This window comes from Lissotriton vulgaris, chromosome 6 (genome assembly GCF_964263255.1).
Source record: "Lissotriton vulgaris chromosome 6, aLisVul1.2, whole genome shotgun sequence".
In the NCBI taxonomy this organism is placed as follows: Eukaryota; Metazoa; Chordata; class Amphibia; order Caudata; family Salamandridae; genus Lissotriton; species Lissotriton vulgaris.
The window spans coordinates 1,522,232,440-1,522,253,598 of NC_141694.1; the positions used below are offsets into that span (position 1 = coordinate 1,522,232,440).

A 21,159-nucleotide genomic window follows, 5' to 3' on the forward strand; every position below is an offset into this window, starting at 1 on the left:
ATGACGAGGGGGACGATACTGTAAGGCAGATGGCCCCGCTCGAGGCTCATCTTGCCGTGTCGGTCTATTGTTTCAGCCGTGCATCTCATTAGGCGTGTACCTTTGATGCTTGCAACTCGTGTTTCCCAATACCACCCCTTTTACACCCTTTCCGATCTCCCCACTGTTTCTGGCTTCCTCTGCACCTGTTTCTGTTCCTTTTTCGATCTGTTTACTGCCAATTGGAATGTACTAATGGTGGGAAGATGGGTTTTTACAGTTGGGAACCACCAACGTTTCCGTACTTATGTTCCGGGCCCTGAATACATGAAAGCAACCCCTCTTGGAGATAACGATGGGAACCAAGTTGTAAACCTTTGTGTATCATGTTAACCTATGAGAGAAATGTGTATAAAAGGAGCGACCCACAGTAGCAATTGGAAGCAGACTCCTCGAACATACATACGCTGTACTTCTCGTGACTTCTGTGTTCCCTGCAGTAATAAACCTCGAATCTTTGACGCCGAAGGAAGTGTCCCGTGTCTCTGTCATTTGTACGCCGGAACAGGTTACCCACGAAGGTTTCAGGTGTTGTCCCCTGGCACCGCTGGGTCTTAGTATAACCCAGTCCTTCAGTCCCACAATAATTGGTGTACATCACTAGTTTAGTGCAGACTACTACGCAACCACAAACCGTGTTTTGTTTTTTGGTTCTATTTTTGAGTAACTCTTCAAATGCATCATGTTTCAGGAGGCAGCAAGTGAAAGGGCAGAATTGGAGTTTCACATTGAGGATCTGTATTCATACAAGGCTGAGAAGCATAAGCAATTCTGCAAGAATCTTGATTGCCCTGTGAAAAGCAGCTCTAGGACGGATGCGCTGCAGAGAACCTTGAATGCCTGGTGGAAGGCACAAAATGGAAATGATGCAAGTGGAAGGGATGGTTGCCTGTGAGCAACCCAGGCTCAATGCCTGGCAGCAATCATTCCAGTAGGGGTTTCACTCCAGAAGAGTTAGAGGAGAATCAAAGAGTCAGAAACCATGAATTGGAAGTCATGAGGATGAAGATGAAGCAACTGGAAGTAGAAAAAGAAAGGGCGGCAGAGGAGAGCAAGAATGCTCGTGCCCTGGAAGAAAAGAAATTGCTTTTGGCTCATGAGTTGAGCATGAGAGAACTGGATATCAAGGCCAAGCAGGCGGATTCCGGTTCAAATGGTGGCAGTGCACAGCCAGTGCATGGGGGTAAAGTATATAGCCCCAAGGACTTGGTACTCAATTATTATAGGAGTGAGGATATCTATGCCTGGTTTACCTCGTATGAGATTGCTTTGAGAATGAATGTTGTGCCTGAACATCATTAAGGGGTGGGCCTGTGGAAACATTTTGAGGCTTCTGGGAGGAGTTCTCTAGAGCCCTTAGAATTAGCAAGTGCCATGACCTATCCCAATATGAAGGAGCCCCTATGTCTCAGGTATGGACTTACTCCAGAACAGTATAGACTACAATTTAGGAACTCCAAGAAGAAAGAGTCTGAGACTTGGATGGAGTGTGTGACTCTGTACATGCGTGCACTGGAAGGTTGGATGAAGGGCAGCAAAGTAACTGATTATGAGGGGTTGTTCCATTTCATTACTTGGGAGCACTTGAGTAGTCTATGTGTTCCAGAGCTGCACCAGCATGTTTTAGACAGTAAGCTGATGGACCCCATTGAGCTTGCTAAGGAGGCGGACTGCTGGACCAGCACCAGGGTCCACAGAGGAATTATGGTACCACAGCCAAAGGTGGGCAGGGTCCCCAGCAGAAGAGTGGGGGGGGACAATGGTTACCAAAAGAAGTTCTCTCAAGGGACCCAAAACAATTCCCAGGGAAAGGAGTCCCAGCCCCCCAAGCCTAAACCAAGCTGGGCCCCTAGGGGCAGGCGGAAAAACAGGGGTCCCCCTACCTGCTATCACTTCAATGAGGAAGGACATGTTGCCCCTAAATGCACCAAGAAATCTCCAGCATCCACTTGTGCTCCAACACCGGGTTTAGTGAGTGTAGCTTTGGGAGAGGATTTATTTTCCAGTGAAGGGGAGGGACCAACAGAAATGACCCTTGTCTCTTTAGGAGACTAAGATATGGTCCAGGAAACCTACCTCCCTCGCAAACACTTAGAAATACGGGCAGTGGGTGACCATCAATGTGAGGAGGATGGAGGCTCTAAGAGACCCAGAAACCAGTGTGACATCTGTAAGGTGTCAGTGGGTGTCTGAAGAGCAGGTAATTCCCAATTTGCTTCACCCAGTAATTGCAGCCGACAAGTCGGTGCGCTTCTGCAAAGTGCCGCAGTTTCCCTTACAGTGGAGGGGGTTCTCAGGTTGAAGGTTGTTGTGAGTCCATCCATGCCTGTCGTCTGTCTGCTACGTAATGACCTGAAGAGTTCCCCAAGGAAGGAGGTGGAACACCAGGCTCACATGGAGATGTTGGGTCTGCCTAAGTGGATCTGTGTGACCACTCGGTCTATGAAAGCCAGTAGGGGTGATTCAGCAGACCTGGAGCCTGAAACAGTGACCCAGGGGCCTGCCAGGAAGAGAAGGGGGCGTGGGAAACCAGCCCTAGCCTTTCCCATGGTCCAGGAAGGAGCAGAACATGAGGGGGATGCCGTGAAGCCTACAGGGGAACAGGTGGCCGAACTGGGAAACCTTCCTGAGCTTACCCATTGGCAGCAAGAAGGTGGGCCCTCCAGGGAGGAGTTCTACAAGGTGCAGATGGAATGCCCTTCTCTCATTGGTGTGCGATAACAGGCTGCAGACCAGGCAGCAGGTGGCGAGTCCAAGGATCATCTCATTTACTGGGAAGAGGGGTTACTTTATAGTGAGGGTAAATGTGAGAGGTACCCCTTAACTAGAGTCAAGGGAAATAGAGTTAACTACCGGGTGAAATAAAGTGTTCCCTTGAACGTAAATAAATGGGAGAAGCCAGAGGGTCAAGGAGAAAAATTATTACAAGATACAAGTAAATATAAAGAATTCTTACAATTTATTTGAAAATACAAATGTTAAAAGGAGAGTGGTCCAAAGTGGAGCCCACTCAACACAGATAAAACAATAAAAAGTTTTTTTTAACATTCAATTTTGGCCAGCAAGATTGAATCACAAGGACAGAAAAAACTGTAAGACATGGAACTTGTGCAATACTGATTGTATATTCGGACTCTATTGTTAACACCTAAGCTATGTGCACTATAATACAGTATATCAGCAAAGATGTCGAGATCCTGAATTATACTGGGTGAAGCGTCGACGCTTTTCCGTGGTTTTCCAAATTTTTGGCCACCTGTATCAAGATACCTTTTAATTTCTGTCGAGGTATTGGGCTCAATATAGTTACCCTTGGAGTCCGTATGCGAGGGTTGAATTGAATTTTTATGTTAATCCATTGTTGGACACAAATTATAAAACTGTGTGTCTGGGTCGTGCTACCGATATGGTGCTCCTGTTACTATAGGTACGTGGGCACACAGTCAGTTCAGAATTGTTGTGCCCAATGTGTATTGCTGCTCTTCTCTACAGTGTTAAAATCCAGAGGCGCCTAAGTCTTGTCCTTGCAGAGATAGATTCGGTTTCTCTAATAATCCGCAAAGGACTGTTAACTTCTCTAGTAACCGTTAATCTTTAAATTGTAGAACCAGAGGCATTACCGTCATGTCCTCGTGTTATAAGAATCTTTTCCTGTTGTTTCACGACGGACTGCCTGATCTCGACATCTTTGCTGATATACTGTATTATAGTGAACATAGCTTAGGTGTTAACAATAGAGTCCGAATATACAATCAGCATTGCACAAGTTCCATGTCTTACAGTTTTTTCTGTCCTTGTGATTCAATTTTGCTGGCCAAAATTGAATGTTAAAAAAACTTTTTATTGTTTTACTTTATAGTGAGCCTAAGGTCGCTGAGCCCAGTGCAGCCCATGTGCTGGTGGTACCCAAGCGCTTCAGGGCCTTCCTAATGGGTCTGGCTCATGTTGTGCCGCTCACAGGACATCAGGGGCAAGACAAGAGTTTCCAAAGGCTTGTCACCCATTTAATCTGACCCCAGATGAAGAAGCACATTGGTACATTCTGTAGGACTTGCCAGACTTGTCACTCAAGTGGCAAGTGCGGAGGAAAGTACAAGGCACCCCTCCAACCCTTTCCTGTGGTGAGCACCCCTTTCGAGCGGGTGGGCATCGACATTGTGGGGCCACTGGACCCCAAGACAGCCTTAGGCAACCGGTTCATCCTGGTCTTGGTGGACCATGCAACCCGGTACATGCAAGCTGCCCCTCTCTAGACAATCACAGCACCCATGGTGGGCCATGAATTGATGGGGATCTTTTCCTGTGTGGGGTTCCCCAGAGAGGTGGTCTCCGATCGAGGTACCGACTTCATCTCTAGGTAAATGAAGTCTCTACGGGAGGAGTGTGGAGTAATTCACAAGTTCACCACTCCTTATATCCTCAAGGACACGGGTTGGTTGAAAGGTTTAACCGTACTCTGAAAGGTATGATAATGGGCCGTGCGAAGCCCATGAGACGGAAGTGGGACATCTTTCTACCATGCCTGTTGTTTGCCGACAGAGAGGTGCCTCAGAAGGCCTTAGGGTTCAGTCCCTTTCAACTCCTGTATGGCCACCCTGTTAGAGGACATCTCAGTCTAGTGAAGGAGGGTTGTGAAAAATCCCCTGGTAAGACCCCCCAGGATGTGTTCAGCTACATTCTGGCCTTCCGCAACCAGATACAACGCTTCAGGAAACTTGCTCAGGAGAACCTAGAAGCTAGGCAGGAAGAAATGAAAAGATGGTACAACCAGAATGCCACTCTGGTCGAATTTGAACCTGGGCAGAAGGTGTTGGTGATGGCTCCAGTGGAGCCTTGTGCGCTTCAAGACACGTGGACTCGGCCATATGAGGTGGTGGAGTGCAAGAGTGAAGTAACCTACCTGGTTAACTTGCAGACTCTCAAGGAACCCTTTGAGGGTCCTGCACGTGAACCGCCTCAAATCCCACTTTGAGAGGTCTGATGTGATGATGCTCCTGGCTACAGATGCTGGAATGGAAGAGGAAAGTGACCCTCTTCCTGGCAGCCAAGGAGCAGGATGGGTCAGTGGGTGGAGTGGTCCTCTCGCCCACCCTGACCCCAGAACAGCAGAGGGACTGTCGCCAGGTGTTGGGTCAGTTTTCCTCCCTGTTCTCCCTGAGCCCAGGTGTCACCAATTGGTGCATCCATGATGTGTACACTGGAGATAGTCCACCTGTGAAGCAGACATTCTACAGGGTAGCTGACAAGGTCAGGGCCAGCATCAAGGAAGAGGTTTCCAAGATGTTGGTGCTATGGGTAATTGAGCCCTCCAGCAGCCCTTGGGCTAGCCCAGTGGTCTTAGTGCCAAAGGCTGCTGCACCCAGTGCCACTCCAGAACTTCGGATTTGTGCGGACTACCGTGGGCTCAATGCAGTCACCCAAACTGACACAAACCCCATCCCCAGAGCTGATGAGCTTGTGGATCGGTTGGGCACTGCCCAGTACCTCAGTACGTTTGACTTAACATCTGGGTACTGCCAGATTGCCTTAATTGAGGGGGCCAAGCAGAGGTCTGTGTTTTCAATGCCAGAGGGGCACTTTCAGTTCCGTGTCATGCCCTTTGGGTTGAAGAACGACCCTCCCACATTCCTGAGATTGGTCAACCAGGCACTGTTCGGGCTGAAGGAACTCAGCGCCGCATACCTGGATGACATTGCTGTGTCCAGATCCAGTTGGGAAGAACACTTACAACACCTCTGTGCAGTGTTGAAGGCTCTGAAAAGGGCAGGCCTCACTATGAGGGCCGGTAAGTGCCAGATAGGGCAGGGATCTGCGGTGTACTTGGGACACCAGGTAGGGAGCGGCCAGGTGGCGCCCCTTCAAGTGAAGATCGATACCATTCTGGCTTGGGAGCCCCCCAAGAACCAGACAGATTTGAGAGCCTTTTTAGGACTCACCTGGTATTTCCTCCGATTTGTCAAGGGATATGGCACCATTGTTGCCCCTCTGACAGAACTGCCTTCAAGGAAGCAGCCCAGGAGAGTGAATTGGACCGATCCCTGTCAAAGTACTTTTGATGCTCTGAAGACTGCCATATGCACAGCCCCGGTGCTCAAGGCGCCTGACTTCTCCAGTAAGTTTGTAGTGCAGACAATTCACTTTAGAGCATGGTGTGGGAGCAGCACTCTCGCAGATCAACGATGAGGGCATGGACCAACCTGTAGCCTTCATTAGTAGGAGGCTACTTCCCAGGGAACAAGTGGAGTGGGATTAAAAGGGATGCTTTTGCGGTGGTCTGGGCTCTGAAGAAGCTGAGGACCTACTTGTTTGGGAGGTTCAGGCAGGCCACAGGCCCCTCAGATGGTTGATGCAAATGAGGGGTGAGAACCCAAAACTGTTGAGGTGGTCCATCTCCCTACAGGGAATGGACTTTATAGTGGAACACTGCCCTGGTACAGAATACGCCAATGCTGATGGTCTGTCCAGGTTTTTCCGCCTTAGTGTAGGGTCGGTAGTTCTCTCCACTTTCAGCTGGAGGGGACACGTGTCAGACCTCGCATCTTTGGCATGGTTTCCCATTACTTTTTTTCTCTACCTCCTGTATTTTTGATGCTGTGCTAGATTTCGTGTTTGCTGCTTTAGATGCTTTGGGCACTTTGCCACTGCTGATCAGTGTCAAAGTGCAAGTGCTCCCTGGGTAAATTGTTATTGTTATTGTGATTAGTTATCCATAGCTGGCCTACTTTTGGCATAATTAGTTTTACCTTTAGGTCCCTAGTAAAGTGCATTGAGTGTGCCAGGGCTGGTGATTCAAATGGTACTAGTGGGCCTGCAGCACTGATTGTGCCACCCACATGAGTAGACCTAAAATGGTGTCTCAGGCCACAGCAGTGCCTGTGTGCAGTTGCTAACTGCCATGCTGACCTGACCAGTGTCCACACTAGCCAGGCCTAACCCTTCCTTTCTGTAAACATTGGACACCCCTATGGAAGGCCCAAGGTACCCCCGGGCAGTGTGCAATGTATGTGAAAGGTGGAGCATGCACCTGGGTGGGTGACATGCTCTGATAATAAATTACAGCCATTTTAATTTTTCACTATTGAAAGGCTATCCTGCCCATAGGCTATAATGGGGAGTGCTGTGTATAATGTTTACCTGCATATCTTCCCATAGGAGCAAGATAGAAAATGTAAGTCTGGTATCCCTGAACTCAGAATTTAATAACACATCATTTACTGGTGTGGAGTCTATTTGTGGTGTTTTCATTGTGTTACTGTGAGTGTTGGTACAAATATTTTACACATTGCCTTTGATAAGCCTGTCTGCTCGTGCAAAGCTACCAAGGGGGTGAGCAGGGGTTATCTAAAGAGTGTATCCCCCTTACCCTGACGCAAGGGTCCATATTTGGACAGTGGTACCTACCTCTGCCAACTAGAGACCCTCAGATCTAACAGTTACTGTTTAGTAAGAGATGGTACTACAGCCACATTTGGGTGACTCTTGTCTGAATACTCCATCAGCTGTTCTGTGCCACATAATCAGTATAGAAATAAGGCAAGAGAGGATGAATATCCAGCTATTACTTTCTCCCTATTTATAAACTAACACTCACATATGGGTATAGGTAGGCCTAGAAAACTGAAGTTACGGTTACAAAGAGTGCATGTTGGAGTCCTTGGGAAGATGTCAAAATAGCACTCGCCCCCAAATTGTGGTATGTTTTCATCATCAGGCCTGTCTACATATCGAGAAATGTCATGTTAGTACTTTCGCTTTGATAATCAGGGTGAGTCTGACTTTTTACGACAAAGTTTCACCTAACTCACTTCCCAACCTGAGTGCATTGCTGAACACAGTTTGCAGTGTAACACTTATTACAACTGCATGCTAATTTTATATTGTATGTTATTAATGTGTATGGTATATTTTTTCTCATAGGAAAAATCCTGAGAGCACATAAAAGTGAGTATCATTTTATGTCTTCTGTGTTTTGTATGTGTATATTACCTACCATAATTTTATTGACGCGAGAGACCTGTACAGAGCTTGACAGTCCTAATGAAATCCTCTTGACCCTTAGGGGCAAGATGAGAGGCTGAAAGAAATTGACTCATCAAGGATGGTGGGAGACTAAATATCTTTGTCCATCCATATGTAACTTGTTAACCTTGTCTGAGTAACCTATAGGGAATAAAAACCTGTAGGGAATAAATTACTGATGGTGACTTCAAGACAATTTTTAGATCCTCATAGAACCCCAACTTTAATCCCCCTTACAAGTTGTAGACAGGCCTGTTAATGAAGCGTGCCACAAATTGTGGATGAAGGCTGCTTTAATAACTGTCCAAGGTGACTTCAGCATACATTAGTGGAAAATGGAACTTCAATTTTCTAAGCATATGTTTGCCCATATCTGACCATGAAAAATGTATATTCCATATGTTTTTCATGGATTCTGTAGTGAGGAAAACATTTTGCACAAACCTTGTTGGGTATTTCTGATGCAATGTATAAACCAATGTATTAGATTGCACTTTGGGGACTGGAAATAAACTGCACTTTGTTTTTGTATAAGATTGTACATGTACAACGTAGAAGATATACCTTAAGACATTGACAATAAAATTGTTAATGCTCTAAATATGCAGACCAGACAGATCGTTAATAGCAAGACGTTTTCTATCATGCTTACTTTGTAATACGTGGAACACATGCATTTATAATAATGGGTTCTAGCGTTCAAGTTGTCATAGTTTGTAGGTGTAGGTGTAGAACTAGATTTTAATATAAAACCAGATATTTAACATAAGATTTAGTGCACTTGAATTGATCGGAGCCCTGAAAAAGTTGCCTTTGCCATTGACCGAAACACATTATCTGGAGTGAACTTGACTATTAAAATAGCACAGGAAACAAAAATCCGAATTGCATACCGTTCTTCATTGGACCGTATGGACATTTAGGGCCCGATTCACAGAATGAACTTAAGACTTAATCCTAAACTTACTACTATTTTGGTATTCACAGAATGCACTTACTACTTTTGGCATTCACAGAATGAACCTACTACTTTTGGTATTCACAGAAGTTAGGATTTAGTCTTAAGTTTGTCTTAAGACAAACTTAAGACAGACTTAAGACAGACTTAAGACAAAATCCTAACTTCTGTGAATACCAAAAGTAGTAAGTTCATTCTGTGAATGCCAAAAGTAGTAAGTGCATTCTGTGAATACCAAAATAGTAGTAAGTTTAGGATTGAGTCTTAAGTTCATTCTGTGAATCGGGCCCTTAATTTTCAGCAACTTGTTTTTTCATAGGCATGGTGTATGATTGCATCTCAATATAAATGATTGTGTTCACTCTAATATATGTGCTGTTTTGTGCTGAAAGGTAGATAGTTTGGGTAGCTAAACCATGGAGACTGAACTAGACGATTGAAAACAATTGATGTAAAATGATAAAGAGTGAGTGATAGTTTTTCTGCCTTTGTTCTCAATTGCAAATCGCTTCTTCTAAGAGTAAAGCACTGATGGGGTTATACTTGGCCCAGTCTGCAGGGGCATCCAAAACTTAAAAAGACATTAACAAGAGAAAATAGAAATCATATGTGAACAACTTTAAAAGTGTTATATTCTCAAAATACCTTGGACTGATACAAAGGCTGATGGACATTCCTGTAGCGAAAGGCAAATACGAGCAGATATACAGTAGCCAATGACAGTCCAAAAGCCTCTCTCTGTGTCCTTATGTATATGTGCATGTATCTGTATATTGTGTGTTGTGTGTTGTGAGATAATGTAATAAATCAACACGACCTCTCACTAGACAGTTAAATCTATCTGTAAGCAAAACCTAAAAATCAATCCGATAAAATCTTAAAGTTCTTTTTTTTAAATGTATAAAGCCTTTTTAAGCCGGGGCCAGATGCAAAAGTAGTTTGTGACCATGCAGAATAGGAAGTGTTGGCCCTCATAAGGGGCGATGGGCACGTTATTTATCAGCCTAAAAAAAGTGTCTACTCCTGGGATCAGTATTTGTCAAGGATGACTAATAACTTCTTTCATGCATTTCCCCCATCCAAATGTGGATTAACACATGGATTTTGATGTTCCCATACCAAAATCTACATGCACCTTTACTTAACTATTTTCCACTAGTACATTTGGGCAGGTTTCAGCTGTTGAAATTCACCTCGGAAAAATTAGGGTCTCAATCTATTTCTATGGGATGCTAGTGCAACACAAAATTACTGTATGGCACTCCACAAAAACAAGTTCATAACCTCACAGCTTAACACCAGTGTATACATTTGGGTTACCGGTTGAGATTGGTGAAACCCTACTCAAGCAGGAACCACCATCTTTGTCAGGGTTAAATCGCATGAAAACCCCCAATGAAACTGTGCTCAACCCTCCGGTACCTTGGCAAAGGAGCAGTCTGTCTTAACTTAGAGGCAATGTGTAAAGTATTATTGCAGCACTTCAAACAGTAAAACAAATTTTAAAAAACCCACAAAAAAGGATCCTCCACCAGATTAGAAAACTGGAGTAGATCTCATTGGATAGAACAAGACCAAATGACAAAAATCCAATCATTTGAACCGTAGATGTGCAATTTTAAAGAGTTCAGAGAACAGAGCGCCAACAATCACAATGCACCAGCTGTAGACATCTGTTTGCACCAGACTGGGACTAAGTCACAAGTTCAGGCCAAGTGGTATGACACTCAGTTGGGCCCGCAAAACAAGAGCACCTTAAATCCTGGTTACAGTGTGTTGCGAGGTCGTGCAGCTAAGACATTGCTTTGATTCCAATGGCCTGCCAAGCTACAATGTGAGTTCCTGCATGGCCGTTGAGGATCCCATTGATGAGGGCTTGTGATGTGATGTGCAGTCCGACGTCGAGGATGCATCACATCAGGAGATGGGTTGGTTTTGAACAGCTGCAAGAACCTATTTTGTTGTTGAGGCTGCCATCCACAAGAGATTTGAGATGTGAGAGCCTGTGTCAGTGGAGCTTCTTACAGCAGTGGTTCTGATGTGGGTGGCAATATCGATGCAGAGTCCTTGCGATGAGAGTATCCTCACAGCAGAGGAGATGCGTTGGTTCTGCTGGATTTACTCATGCGCTTGTAGATCACCTTGAGGCCTACTTCCCAGGGCCTAGGACTGGGGTGGGTCCACTTGGCAGATGGCAGAGTCCAGATACTAGGTTCAAGGTTGTTGGAGCCTTCTGTCCTGAGTCAGAAAGCAGTCAACTAGCCCTTCGTGTCACTCTGGAGCACTGGGTTAAACAGATGCAGGCCCAGCTCTTCTCACCCAGTCAAGAAGGCAGCAGGTCAGTACAGCAGGGCAGCAGTTCGTCAGAGCAACAGTCCAGCAAAGTGGCAATCCTTTCAGAAGCATATTAGTCCTTCTTCCTGGGAGAGTATCCACAGACCCAGAACTGTACTGAAGAGTTGGTGTCTGAGGTCCAATATTTATACCTGTGCCTTACTTTGAAACTGGCGACGCTTCTAGTGGTTTCCCCTTGTTGTGAACTGGATTCCCACTTCCCCCGACCTGGCACCAGACTAACTACAGGACATATGCTGCCCTTTGCGTGGAGGCAGGACACCGCCTATTCAAGTGAAAGAACGCTGGGCCCACCTCCACCCTCCCATCTTGCCAGTGATGGTCCGTCCTGTTCTCGGTTGTGTGTGGCTGTCTAGGAAGAATACACAAAGCCCAATTGTCAGCTACACTTAGTCATGTGACCCGGAAGCAGTCTACAGGCACTAAATGGCTAAGGGAGGAAAATGCCAACTTTTTAAAAGTGCTCCACAAATGTAGGGTGGAATGATGAATAAATTATACGTTCACCCCGAGTCGAGAGATCTGGGTTAAATTCACCATGTTTTTGCTCGTCCCAGTGTAGATCCAGTCATATGTAAATTAGTCTTGACCCTGATCTCTATAGGAATAGTCTAGCCCGAACTGCCAAGCCAGGTCCTCCCTGGACCAGAAACAATCATCCTGGGACCGGTTTTGGGGTATTACTCCTCATCAGCCAGGCTAGCTTGCATCCAGTGGCACAGTGAGCAAGGGATCCACATCTGGGCATACCCATCACACTTATGCCAAAAAGTGCTATATAAATAAATGATGGACAGAATACTGTATAAATCATACATTCACCCCAGTCAAGAGATCTGGGTTCAATCCATTGTTCTTTTGCTCACCATGCCACCCCAGTTTAGACCCAGCTGTATGCAAACAGTCTTGACCCTATTCCTTATGGGAACAGTCCAGCCCGAACTGCCAAGCCAGGTCCTCCCTAGACCGAAAACAAGCATCCAGAGACCAGTTTCGGGGTATTACCCCTCATCAACAAGGTTTGTGAAAGCAGATGTGACTGTTGAGGTAAAATTACCCCGCAGAAAATGGAACATTTCAAAGGCTCAAGCAAACTTTTCAAAATGGTCTATGGTTAAGAAACATTGTCTAAAGATGAGCAATTGCTAAATTTAGGCAGATTACATTGTATACAGCCTGATGAATACAAAGGGATTTAACAAAGATGCAGGCAACATACATTAACTTCAGCATTATAACTGCTGAATTTATATTTTAGAAACTTAATTTTAGAAATGTGATCTGTGGGTTGCTGATTGTTGTAAGAAATTAATCTATGCTTTGCAAGCTCCTTTAATTAATACTGATAACGTTAATGTGGATGATGATATACACATGATATGTTAAGGTGAAACTTGTAGGACTTTGTGTTCTTTGACAAAATGTGGAGGGGCCACATATGCCTCTATTTGCCCTCTGTATGAGGTGGTTGCAGTATGGGTAAGGCATGGTTCAGATCGAATGTCTGGCGTTGATGAGGTCCCAGGCCATGCTGGATTATCCTACTAATATTATTCTTCACCTCTTTGTATAAAATACACTATAGGACAGATTTACTATTGATTGGATTTAAAGGAGTGACTAAGTTACTGGTATTGAACTTTTGTGAACAATGATATTGGACTACTCTCTTGTACTGCATAAACTCTGGTGAGAATGTTGACTTCCAAAGATGCCAATATGGTGTTGGAATGTAGCAATTATAAAATATATAGCATTTGGAGGATAATTACCAACAGACAACTTCCTAGAAGAATAGAAATGGAGCAGTGGGTCAGAGGACTGGTCTACAGGTGTTTTAGTTTGCTGGCAAATGGGATATCTGTGTTGGTGTACTTAGAGCAGGGGTCTCCAAACCGGTCCTGGAGGGCCGGATTCATGCCAGATTTTTTAAATAACTACATGTATCTCAATGGGGATATCCAAAAAATCTGGCATGGATCCGGCCCTCCAGGACCGGTTTGGAGACCCCTGACTTAGAGTATTTGAGGTACTCACAGGTAGAGGACACAACAAGTGGCAATAGAAGTATGTGGGCTTGGTAGCACTTCTAAAACAAACAAATTACAAAATGGTTTAAATAATCTACACCCAGCCTGCATTTTGTAACCAAACCAGGTAAATGGTCTCCTGTTATCTAAATTAGATGTGACAAGGAGGGATGAACTACAATGTCAAATCAATTTTTGAGAAAACAATGATGCAATAGAAAACATGAGTACTGGTAAAATGTCTGGATTGTGTCCAACACTTTTTGTAGATTGCCTACTTGAACTTTAATTCAATACCTAGGGAAAGGGGAAGAAGTATCTAGTTGATTGATTTACAGTGTTGGTAGCATTTGGCAGAGAGCTTAGAAAGACCACACATGCAGTGATTGATTTTAATAGGGAGACCTATAAGTGTTTCCTGATTGTGCCACTCTTACCCTTCTTAAAATGAAACAAATTAAGTATTTTGGGACATATCTTTGGTACTACATTTCATAAGTGAGGCAACATTGATCAAAAGCATCCAAACTACTTTTTATGACTAGGCCTCGAGCATTACTGTTTCCTTTTACATTTGTATTTTAATTACTTTCAGATATATACATATTTTGTTTAAATAATAAAACACAAAGTGATCAATCACATGGGTCCACTCAGCTAACTTCTTAAATGAAGTCACGTGTTTTCCTTGTTGTTCGGATGTGGCAGGAGTGGTAGAATGGAGGTGTCGTCGAGACCTCCAAACCAAAATACGTCCATTAGAGCAACAGTCTAAATCAAGAACTATGTACTAATATTGTACAGTGGACAACCATGAGGTATAGAAGCTGATTTAATCTTTGTTGTTGGGCCCACTGGACCACCATCTCGGCAGAGGCCTTGACCTCCACCCACTAGCAGAGGACAACCAGCCATAGTTAGTGATCGTTGTGTGTCTGCTAGGAATCACTGTCTGTGCCTACAGTGCATCGTTCAGTGTGCTGGATGCTATGTCTGCACAGCTAAATGAGGATGTATGACGGCACAACAGGCGGTATTACCACGTTCACCGTTACAACGCAGGTTTTACAACGCAAGTCGTTACAACGACTTGCGTTGAGGGGCGCTGGATAGTGAATAGTTTAATTTACTATTCCAACTTCAGTCCCTGTGGATAGAAGGGATGGTGTTGGATAGTAAATTAAACTATTCCCTATCCTAGAGCGCCCTCCAGCGAAAGTTGCTGTAACGACTTTCGTTGAAAAAACTGCGTTGTAATGGTACCGCGTTGTTAGAGTTTTGTTGTAAAGGATGTTCCCCCTAAATGCTGAAGGGTGCTACGTTTTGTTTTCACCCACTCTATATTTGTTTATATTTTTCTCAAACAAGCTCCCAAAGAGGGATCTTGTTCATGAAAAAACAAAAAATTAATGGCTAGACAAGGAAAATGTTATGATCTTACACATCAGGGTCACACACACAGTGAAACTAAGTATGTAAATACAGTGGTTGTGACTCCAACCTGTGCAGGGCAGAGCTACGGCCACTGTGACCTGACAGTGTTTTAGCTGACTGAATGCTGGGTCAAAGCTTTCAGAAACCTGGCAGTTCCCTCACATTTAAATGTGGTGAGGGACTATCTAGTTTTCAAGTGGGAGAGCCCCACCATTTTATGGCATAGCTCCCACTACATTATATTAGAACGAGTTGCACACCTTTGCTTTCACCTAAGATTCTCCAAAATTCTAAACTTGAACTTAATCATGGCGTGCTCAATTGCGTCGTACCTAGCCCAAACAGCACATATGAAACTAAACTCCAACTTACATGGGACACCTTTCTGCCGCAAACCATTGGCACAGCCTGAAATGCGCTTGCAATGTTATTTTTCTGTTCATTTTCCTGTTTTCCATTTTTACAACGTTATTTTGTTCCATTAATAATCCACATGTCCACTTGAAATACTTTTGGTCTTTATGCAAGGAAATGCCATTTCCCAAATTTCTAATGCTCCTGCCGGGCCATCCGAACCTCACTTCAAGAACACAACTAAAGCCAAATTCATCCATAGCAGTTTATTAAAAATCCAATGCATTTCGGGCCTCTACGGCCCTTCATCAGGGAAAACTAAAAATAACAATCACACATATTTTAATATAACAGCCAATATACACACTATAACAATTCATGCTTAACCCCTTTGATGCGGATGACAAAGCCAGCTCGTCATGGGCGTTACCTGCGCTGCGCGCGTCACGTTACCCGCGATTTTCAAATTTCAGCGCACAGCGGGAAAACCCGCTAGCGCGCATGCGGTTAAAGTTGCCCGCTCTTCTTTGTTTCAATCAGTTAATTTAACTATAATACATTATTTCCATTCCCAGTAATATATCTGTCATAATTGATCCCCGTGCAGTTTCACATTGATGGCTTCCCATCACTCGTCAAGCTAATTACCATATTTTAACATGGACTGCTGCCGATCTCAATCTACTCCTTCCCTTACTACCCATCAATACAACATGACCCTCCCAAATACTCTGATGGATCTGATCATACCTAAGATGAGGAGGAAGCTGAAACCTGTTCCGAACGTCATCAAAGCGTCGTCCAAGGTATGGAGTGTCCACAGTCAGAAAGATGCCCTTATAACCCGCTCTCTCGGCACGCCGCACTAAGGACTTTGTAAGCTCACGATCCTTGTAGATATAAAGCTGCATCCAGCGGAGGGCATCTGGGGCAGCTTCAGAAACCTCTTCTATAGAAGAAGTAGCCCACGAGCTCAGCATCATCCCTGTTCCTATAGACCTGCAAGCTAACAGAAGATGGTAGAACAGGGGCATCTTAATCAGCTGTGCCAACATGATTTACATTGATAGTCCAAAAAAGGAATTCATTTTGTGTTGACTCTGAAATGATGCAATATGTGTATGAGAAATGTAAGAAAAAAATGTTATACACAATCAGGTAACAATTCAGCTTTCAGTGTCCCTTTTGTGAAAAAAGACTTCATAATATGCCTAGAGACATGTTTTAATAACTCAAAAAATTGCAAATATTTCTACCAGGCTACATCTATTTTTAAAGTTACTTATCACGGGGCTATTTCAACAAATAGTATACATTTCATAAATTCATGAATAGCGAGGTGCTTTCATCTACTTTGTAGGTTTTATCATTCTGAAATGTCATACAAATTTTATATCAAAATAAATTCTTAAAGCAATTCCATCTTCAGTTTCAGTTTCAGTAAGTCTTTATTTCGAAATAAAATTCATGAAAGACAATATACAATTCATGAAATATTAATAAGTCATCATGTCAGTAGAACATTTAAAAAGTTATTAAACAATTGATATAGACTTTACAATAAAATGCCTTTGGACATTATCTGTTATAAATCAGCATCAATGTATAAAACCATCATAAAATGTTCAAATTCCTGGTACGAATTATCCATGCCCAACCTAGGAACTTGGCCACACCGACTACAATAAACTCTGACAGGTTAGTACGAAAAATCCTCAGGACTTCAAGGTACCCCTTGCTATCCAATCTACAACATAAGGGTTTAATCCATTTTAGGCGTGGGGCACGATAGGCTGGGCAAGCAAAACAAAAGTGGACAATGCTCTTCCATCTTAAATTACTGAAAAACACATTTGAATGCAATGGAGCTAAATAAAAATACCTAAAAAACGTTTATTCAATCTTTCTTGTGTTTCATTTTCTTCTTGACCAATTCATCATCAAAACACAGAAACAATGTTGCTATATCATTTATGTCACTTTCCTTTTCTTAGATGGTCTAAGCCACTCATGTTCTACTTCTACTTTGTCACCTTGAAGCACCTTGAGATCCAAAAATTAGAAAAAGGGGCTCTCCTAGGTAAGAAGATTGGGAGACAAATTTTAGCTCTTTCTCGTACTTAATTATTTTGAAGTTAAAATTAATTATTGCCAATTTACAAAAGCTTTTATGAGTAGGGAAAGTTGTACCACAGGGATTCTTTTTTACATGTCCTTACATGACTGTCTGAATCAGTCCCGAAATGTCCAACTCATTATTAATAAAAGAGCAAAGAGGTCAGATTGCTTTCTATTTGCATTCATATAAGAATATTCCCAATCTAGATGTTTCTGACCAATTCACAAATGCATTCAAAAGTATATTAAAAAGTACTACAAGGGTAATGCCTTATATAATCTAAAATGTCTTTGTAAACAGGTGCCTAGGTCTTTTCTGACCCTTTAAAAATAACTTTGGCATGTATGGCACTCACTGTGAGCTAGTAGTTTGGATGCCAGTTCCAATATCTGGTTATTTAGTTCTCTACATAGCAAAAGTATGAAACACAACTGTTGCTACATAATATTGCACTCTAGCAAGTCTTTTAATAGACCCTGTCAGTGTGGTACCAGCTGCCGAATGTGATGGAGTGTACGAAGTTAAGCTTCATACTGGAATGGGAAGGTCAGGCACGGAGGGTGGTGGGCGTAGGTAGCAATCGACCAGGCATTATTGGTATACATTTGGGATACAAAGGGATGGAATGAATTGAGGCTTGTGTGGGTGGGTGGAGGAAAACCAGGTACTTCTTTTAACATGTTGGGGGAGGTAATGCTGAGTGTGGTAACGGAGGGTGGCAGTATGCCAGGTGTCCATTTCAGATAACCTTTTCAAGACTACTCACAGGGTCTCATCATTCTCACACTCATCTTTACTATAGATTAAAATGTCATCATGAAAAACTAACACCTGTGGGATACCTCCGAGAAAAATTGTCATTATACTTGGAAAACAGGCAGCTACAGAGGCTATACCAAAAGGCATACTGACAAATCTGTAGGCACCCAACGGTGTAACAAAAGAAGTAAAAAATATTTGCTCTTCTTGAAACTGTACCTGGTGATATGCTAAAGACAGATCCATTACACTAACCAAATTGGCACCAGAAAGCAATGTGAGAGTCACAGAGCTGTTCGGTGATGGGTTGACTCTACCCAAATACAGTTTAAGACATCCCTGAGATCAACACACGTGCAAATAGACTTCCCATCATCCTTAGGACGTAGACACCACTGGTGCCAACCGTTCAAATGATTCTATCTCTTCTACCACATTTAACTCACATAACTGGTCTAATTCAGGTTTGAGTGGTTCAAGCATTAAATTAGGTACCTTCCGTACCATGTATACACATAGTTTAACACCATTTTTTAGGATGATCTTATCTTCAGAAGTCTTAAGTAAGCCTAGCTTACTCCTAAACACCTGTGGACATTCAACACAAAAGCTCTCACAGTCACTGCCAACATCGACCAATATCACTTGCTCATGGTCATTTGGAATATGGGTAATACCCATATTACTCTGATGATGGCAACCTAATACATTGCACTGACATAACGAAAGTCGAGGGGGCTTCCCTGCAAGACACGTGGAGGGGCCCCATCTGGGCTCAATCAGGAGCTCTGCAGCCAGATTCCTGTGCTGAGGGTCCCCCTGGAGCTTGGGGCCCCATGCACCGCGGGGGCTTGTGTTACGCCCCTGATACATTTTCACCTCTCTTGGCTATATAAACTTTGAGAGTAGTTACTCTTTTCTTGAAAAAAATATTCAGAATAACATTACCCAGTGCATCAAACTAGGTTCTACCATAACTCACAGGATTGATGTCTGGAGAATTGAAAACAAGTTGTTCAGCTCCAAATGTTTAGACCAAATCATCTTGTCTCCAATCATAGTGTAAGGCAAACCAGAATCTTCTTAAACAACACATTTCTTTCCTCCAATATCAACCTCACACTCAGGCATTACCAACACACCAGTGTCAACAGCAGTGGGATAATTCTTAACATTAAGGATTACCTTCTTTACATCATCAGTAACACTCTCAACTGTCTTATCTCGCTCTATTCTACACATACGAACATAATGCCCTTTAAAGCAACACTTGTGTTCAAAGATATGAAAAGAGCAGCCGGATCTGTAGTACTTGCCCCTATTGCATGAAAAAACACCATGAGAATTTCGGGGCATATTACCAAGCAATAGCGATAATTATCGCTATTGCTTGGTTAGAGACAAAAATTTACCGCAGCACTGCGGCGATTTTTACCGCAAATAAACCTTGGTATTACCAAGGTTTAACGCAAATGCGGTAAAAATCGCCGCAAAGCATGAATATCGCTGAAAAGTCAGCGATATTCATGCATTAGCGAGCTAATGCTCTTAGCCATGTTATCCACCTCCCATTGGATAACATGGCTAAGAACTGCTCAGGGCAGGTGTTAGCTTTTGGAGATATTCCCGCTTAGCGCGAATATCCCCAAAAGTTGGTAATAGGAGATAGCGATGTTAGCGACTGTTTTCAGTCTCTAACATCTTGGCACGCCCACTTTGCATCTCATTAGTGATGAATATCACTGACATGCAAAGTGGGGCCCAAGATGGTTGCTATCTCCTACTAGCTGTCGCTAACTGGTGTTAGCGGCAGCTAGGTAATAGGGAGATAATTTTATCTGCGCTTTCTTGGCTTTTAAAGCCAAAAAAGCGGAGATAAACCCCCTTGATAATATGCCCCTTCATTTTTAACAGCCATCATCCCGAAAAGCAACGTGTATGCTGCTCTGCTCTGCTCCCAGATAACTGAGCTCTCATTTCTTTCACTCAACCATAAGTAATGTTCAAACTTTACATTCTTTCTATAGCTTCTTTGAGCGAGGGATTCCTGGCCAAAAGGTTCTCTTGCACCCGATTACAGTCATCACTCCTTACAAACTGATCCCTAATTAGGGAGTCTGTTAGTTCCCCAAACTCACAGGTGCATGCAAGAATTTTGAGTGAAGCAATCTAATTGCCAACCCTCTCAGATGTTCCTTGGATTCGGCTGAAAAATTCACTACATTTATACTGGGCCCAAAATACTGTTCAAGCATCTTCAATGCCCATTCATAAATGTCTTCTGGTTCTCCTCTCAATTGCCAACAGTTATCTCATCAATACTTTCATAGATATTTCTGCCTTCAATCCCCCAGTTATGCAACAAAATTGCTTGCATTCTTGCGGCAGAACATTTCTCCCCACCGCTTACCACCAAATAAGAATAAAATAATTTCCCCCAATATCTCTACAGTAAAATGAGGTTAGCCTTTTGAGATAGGAACATATGGGGTGGAAACATATCAGTCACTGACATTCCAGTAGTTGGTCAATGAACGGTAATTCACTATCTTATACAGTACATGTACAAGACTTGGCTGAAGAACAATGTTGATTGAAATTATCTACAGAGCTGAGTTCATACAGTTGTATTCATGCTCCTGTATCGCTTTCATAATTGTTCGAGTTAAATAGATGGGAAAGAAAAGCCTGGGCCTAATCCAAAATGCAACCAAAAATAGTGTGTGAAAACACTTGTGAAGTTAAACCGAAAAAATGCAAATTTTTCTATGATGCATAAACTAATTTATAAAGCTGTCCCAGTTTAAAATGGACACCACATACAATACCAATGGTGCAAATATGTCTACCAATTTCAGCATAACTTTTGCATGACACTATATGTCAACTTCATCCCAAGCCGCCCAATGTGAGTATTGGACATTTGTGACACGAGCGAATCTCCAGCACCAAAGCTCAGCGTATGCACAGATATTACTGCTGGGCGGGGTCTCATGCAGTCAGCATGCACCAGAATTTGAAACGCAATGAACACCAGACATCTGTTGCATCGCCTTTACCTCGAGGCACGCTGTAATTTAAAGTGTGTCCCA

General features: G+C 43.2%; 1 protein-coding gene across 2 annotated transcripts in view; it reads right to left on the reverse strand.

Annotated features, from left to right (window-relative positions):
- The window catches only part of HAO1 (hydroxyacid oxidase 1), a 213,168-nt gene that overhangs the window by 110,873 nt on the left and 81,136 nt on the right, over positions 1-21,159 (reverse strand). For both annotated transcript variants that reach the window (XM_086927692.1, XM_086927693.1), the window contains exon 3: positions 15,940-16,195. In XM_086927692.1, coding sequence (XP_086783818.1) covers positions 15,940-16,195 — 256 coding nt within the window. The remainder of the gene's footprint in view (positions 1-15,939; positions 16,196-21,159) is intronic.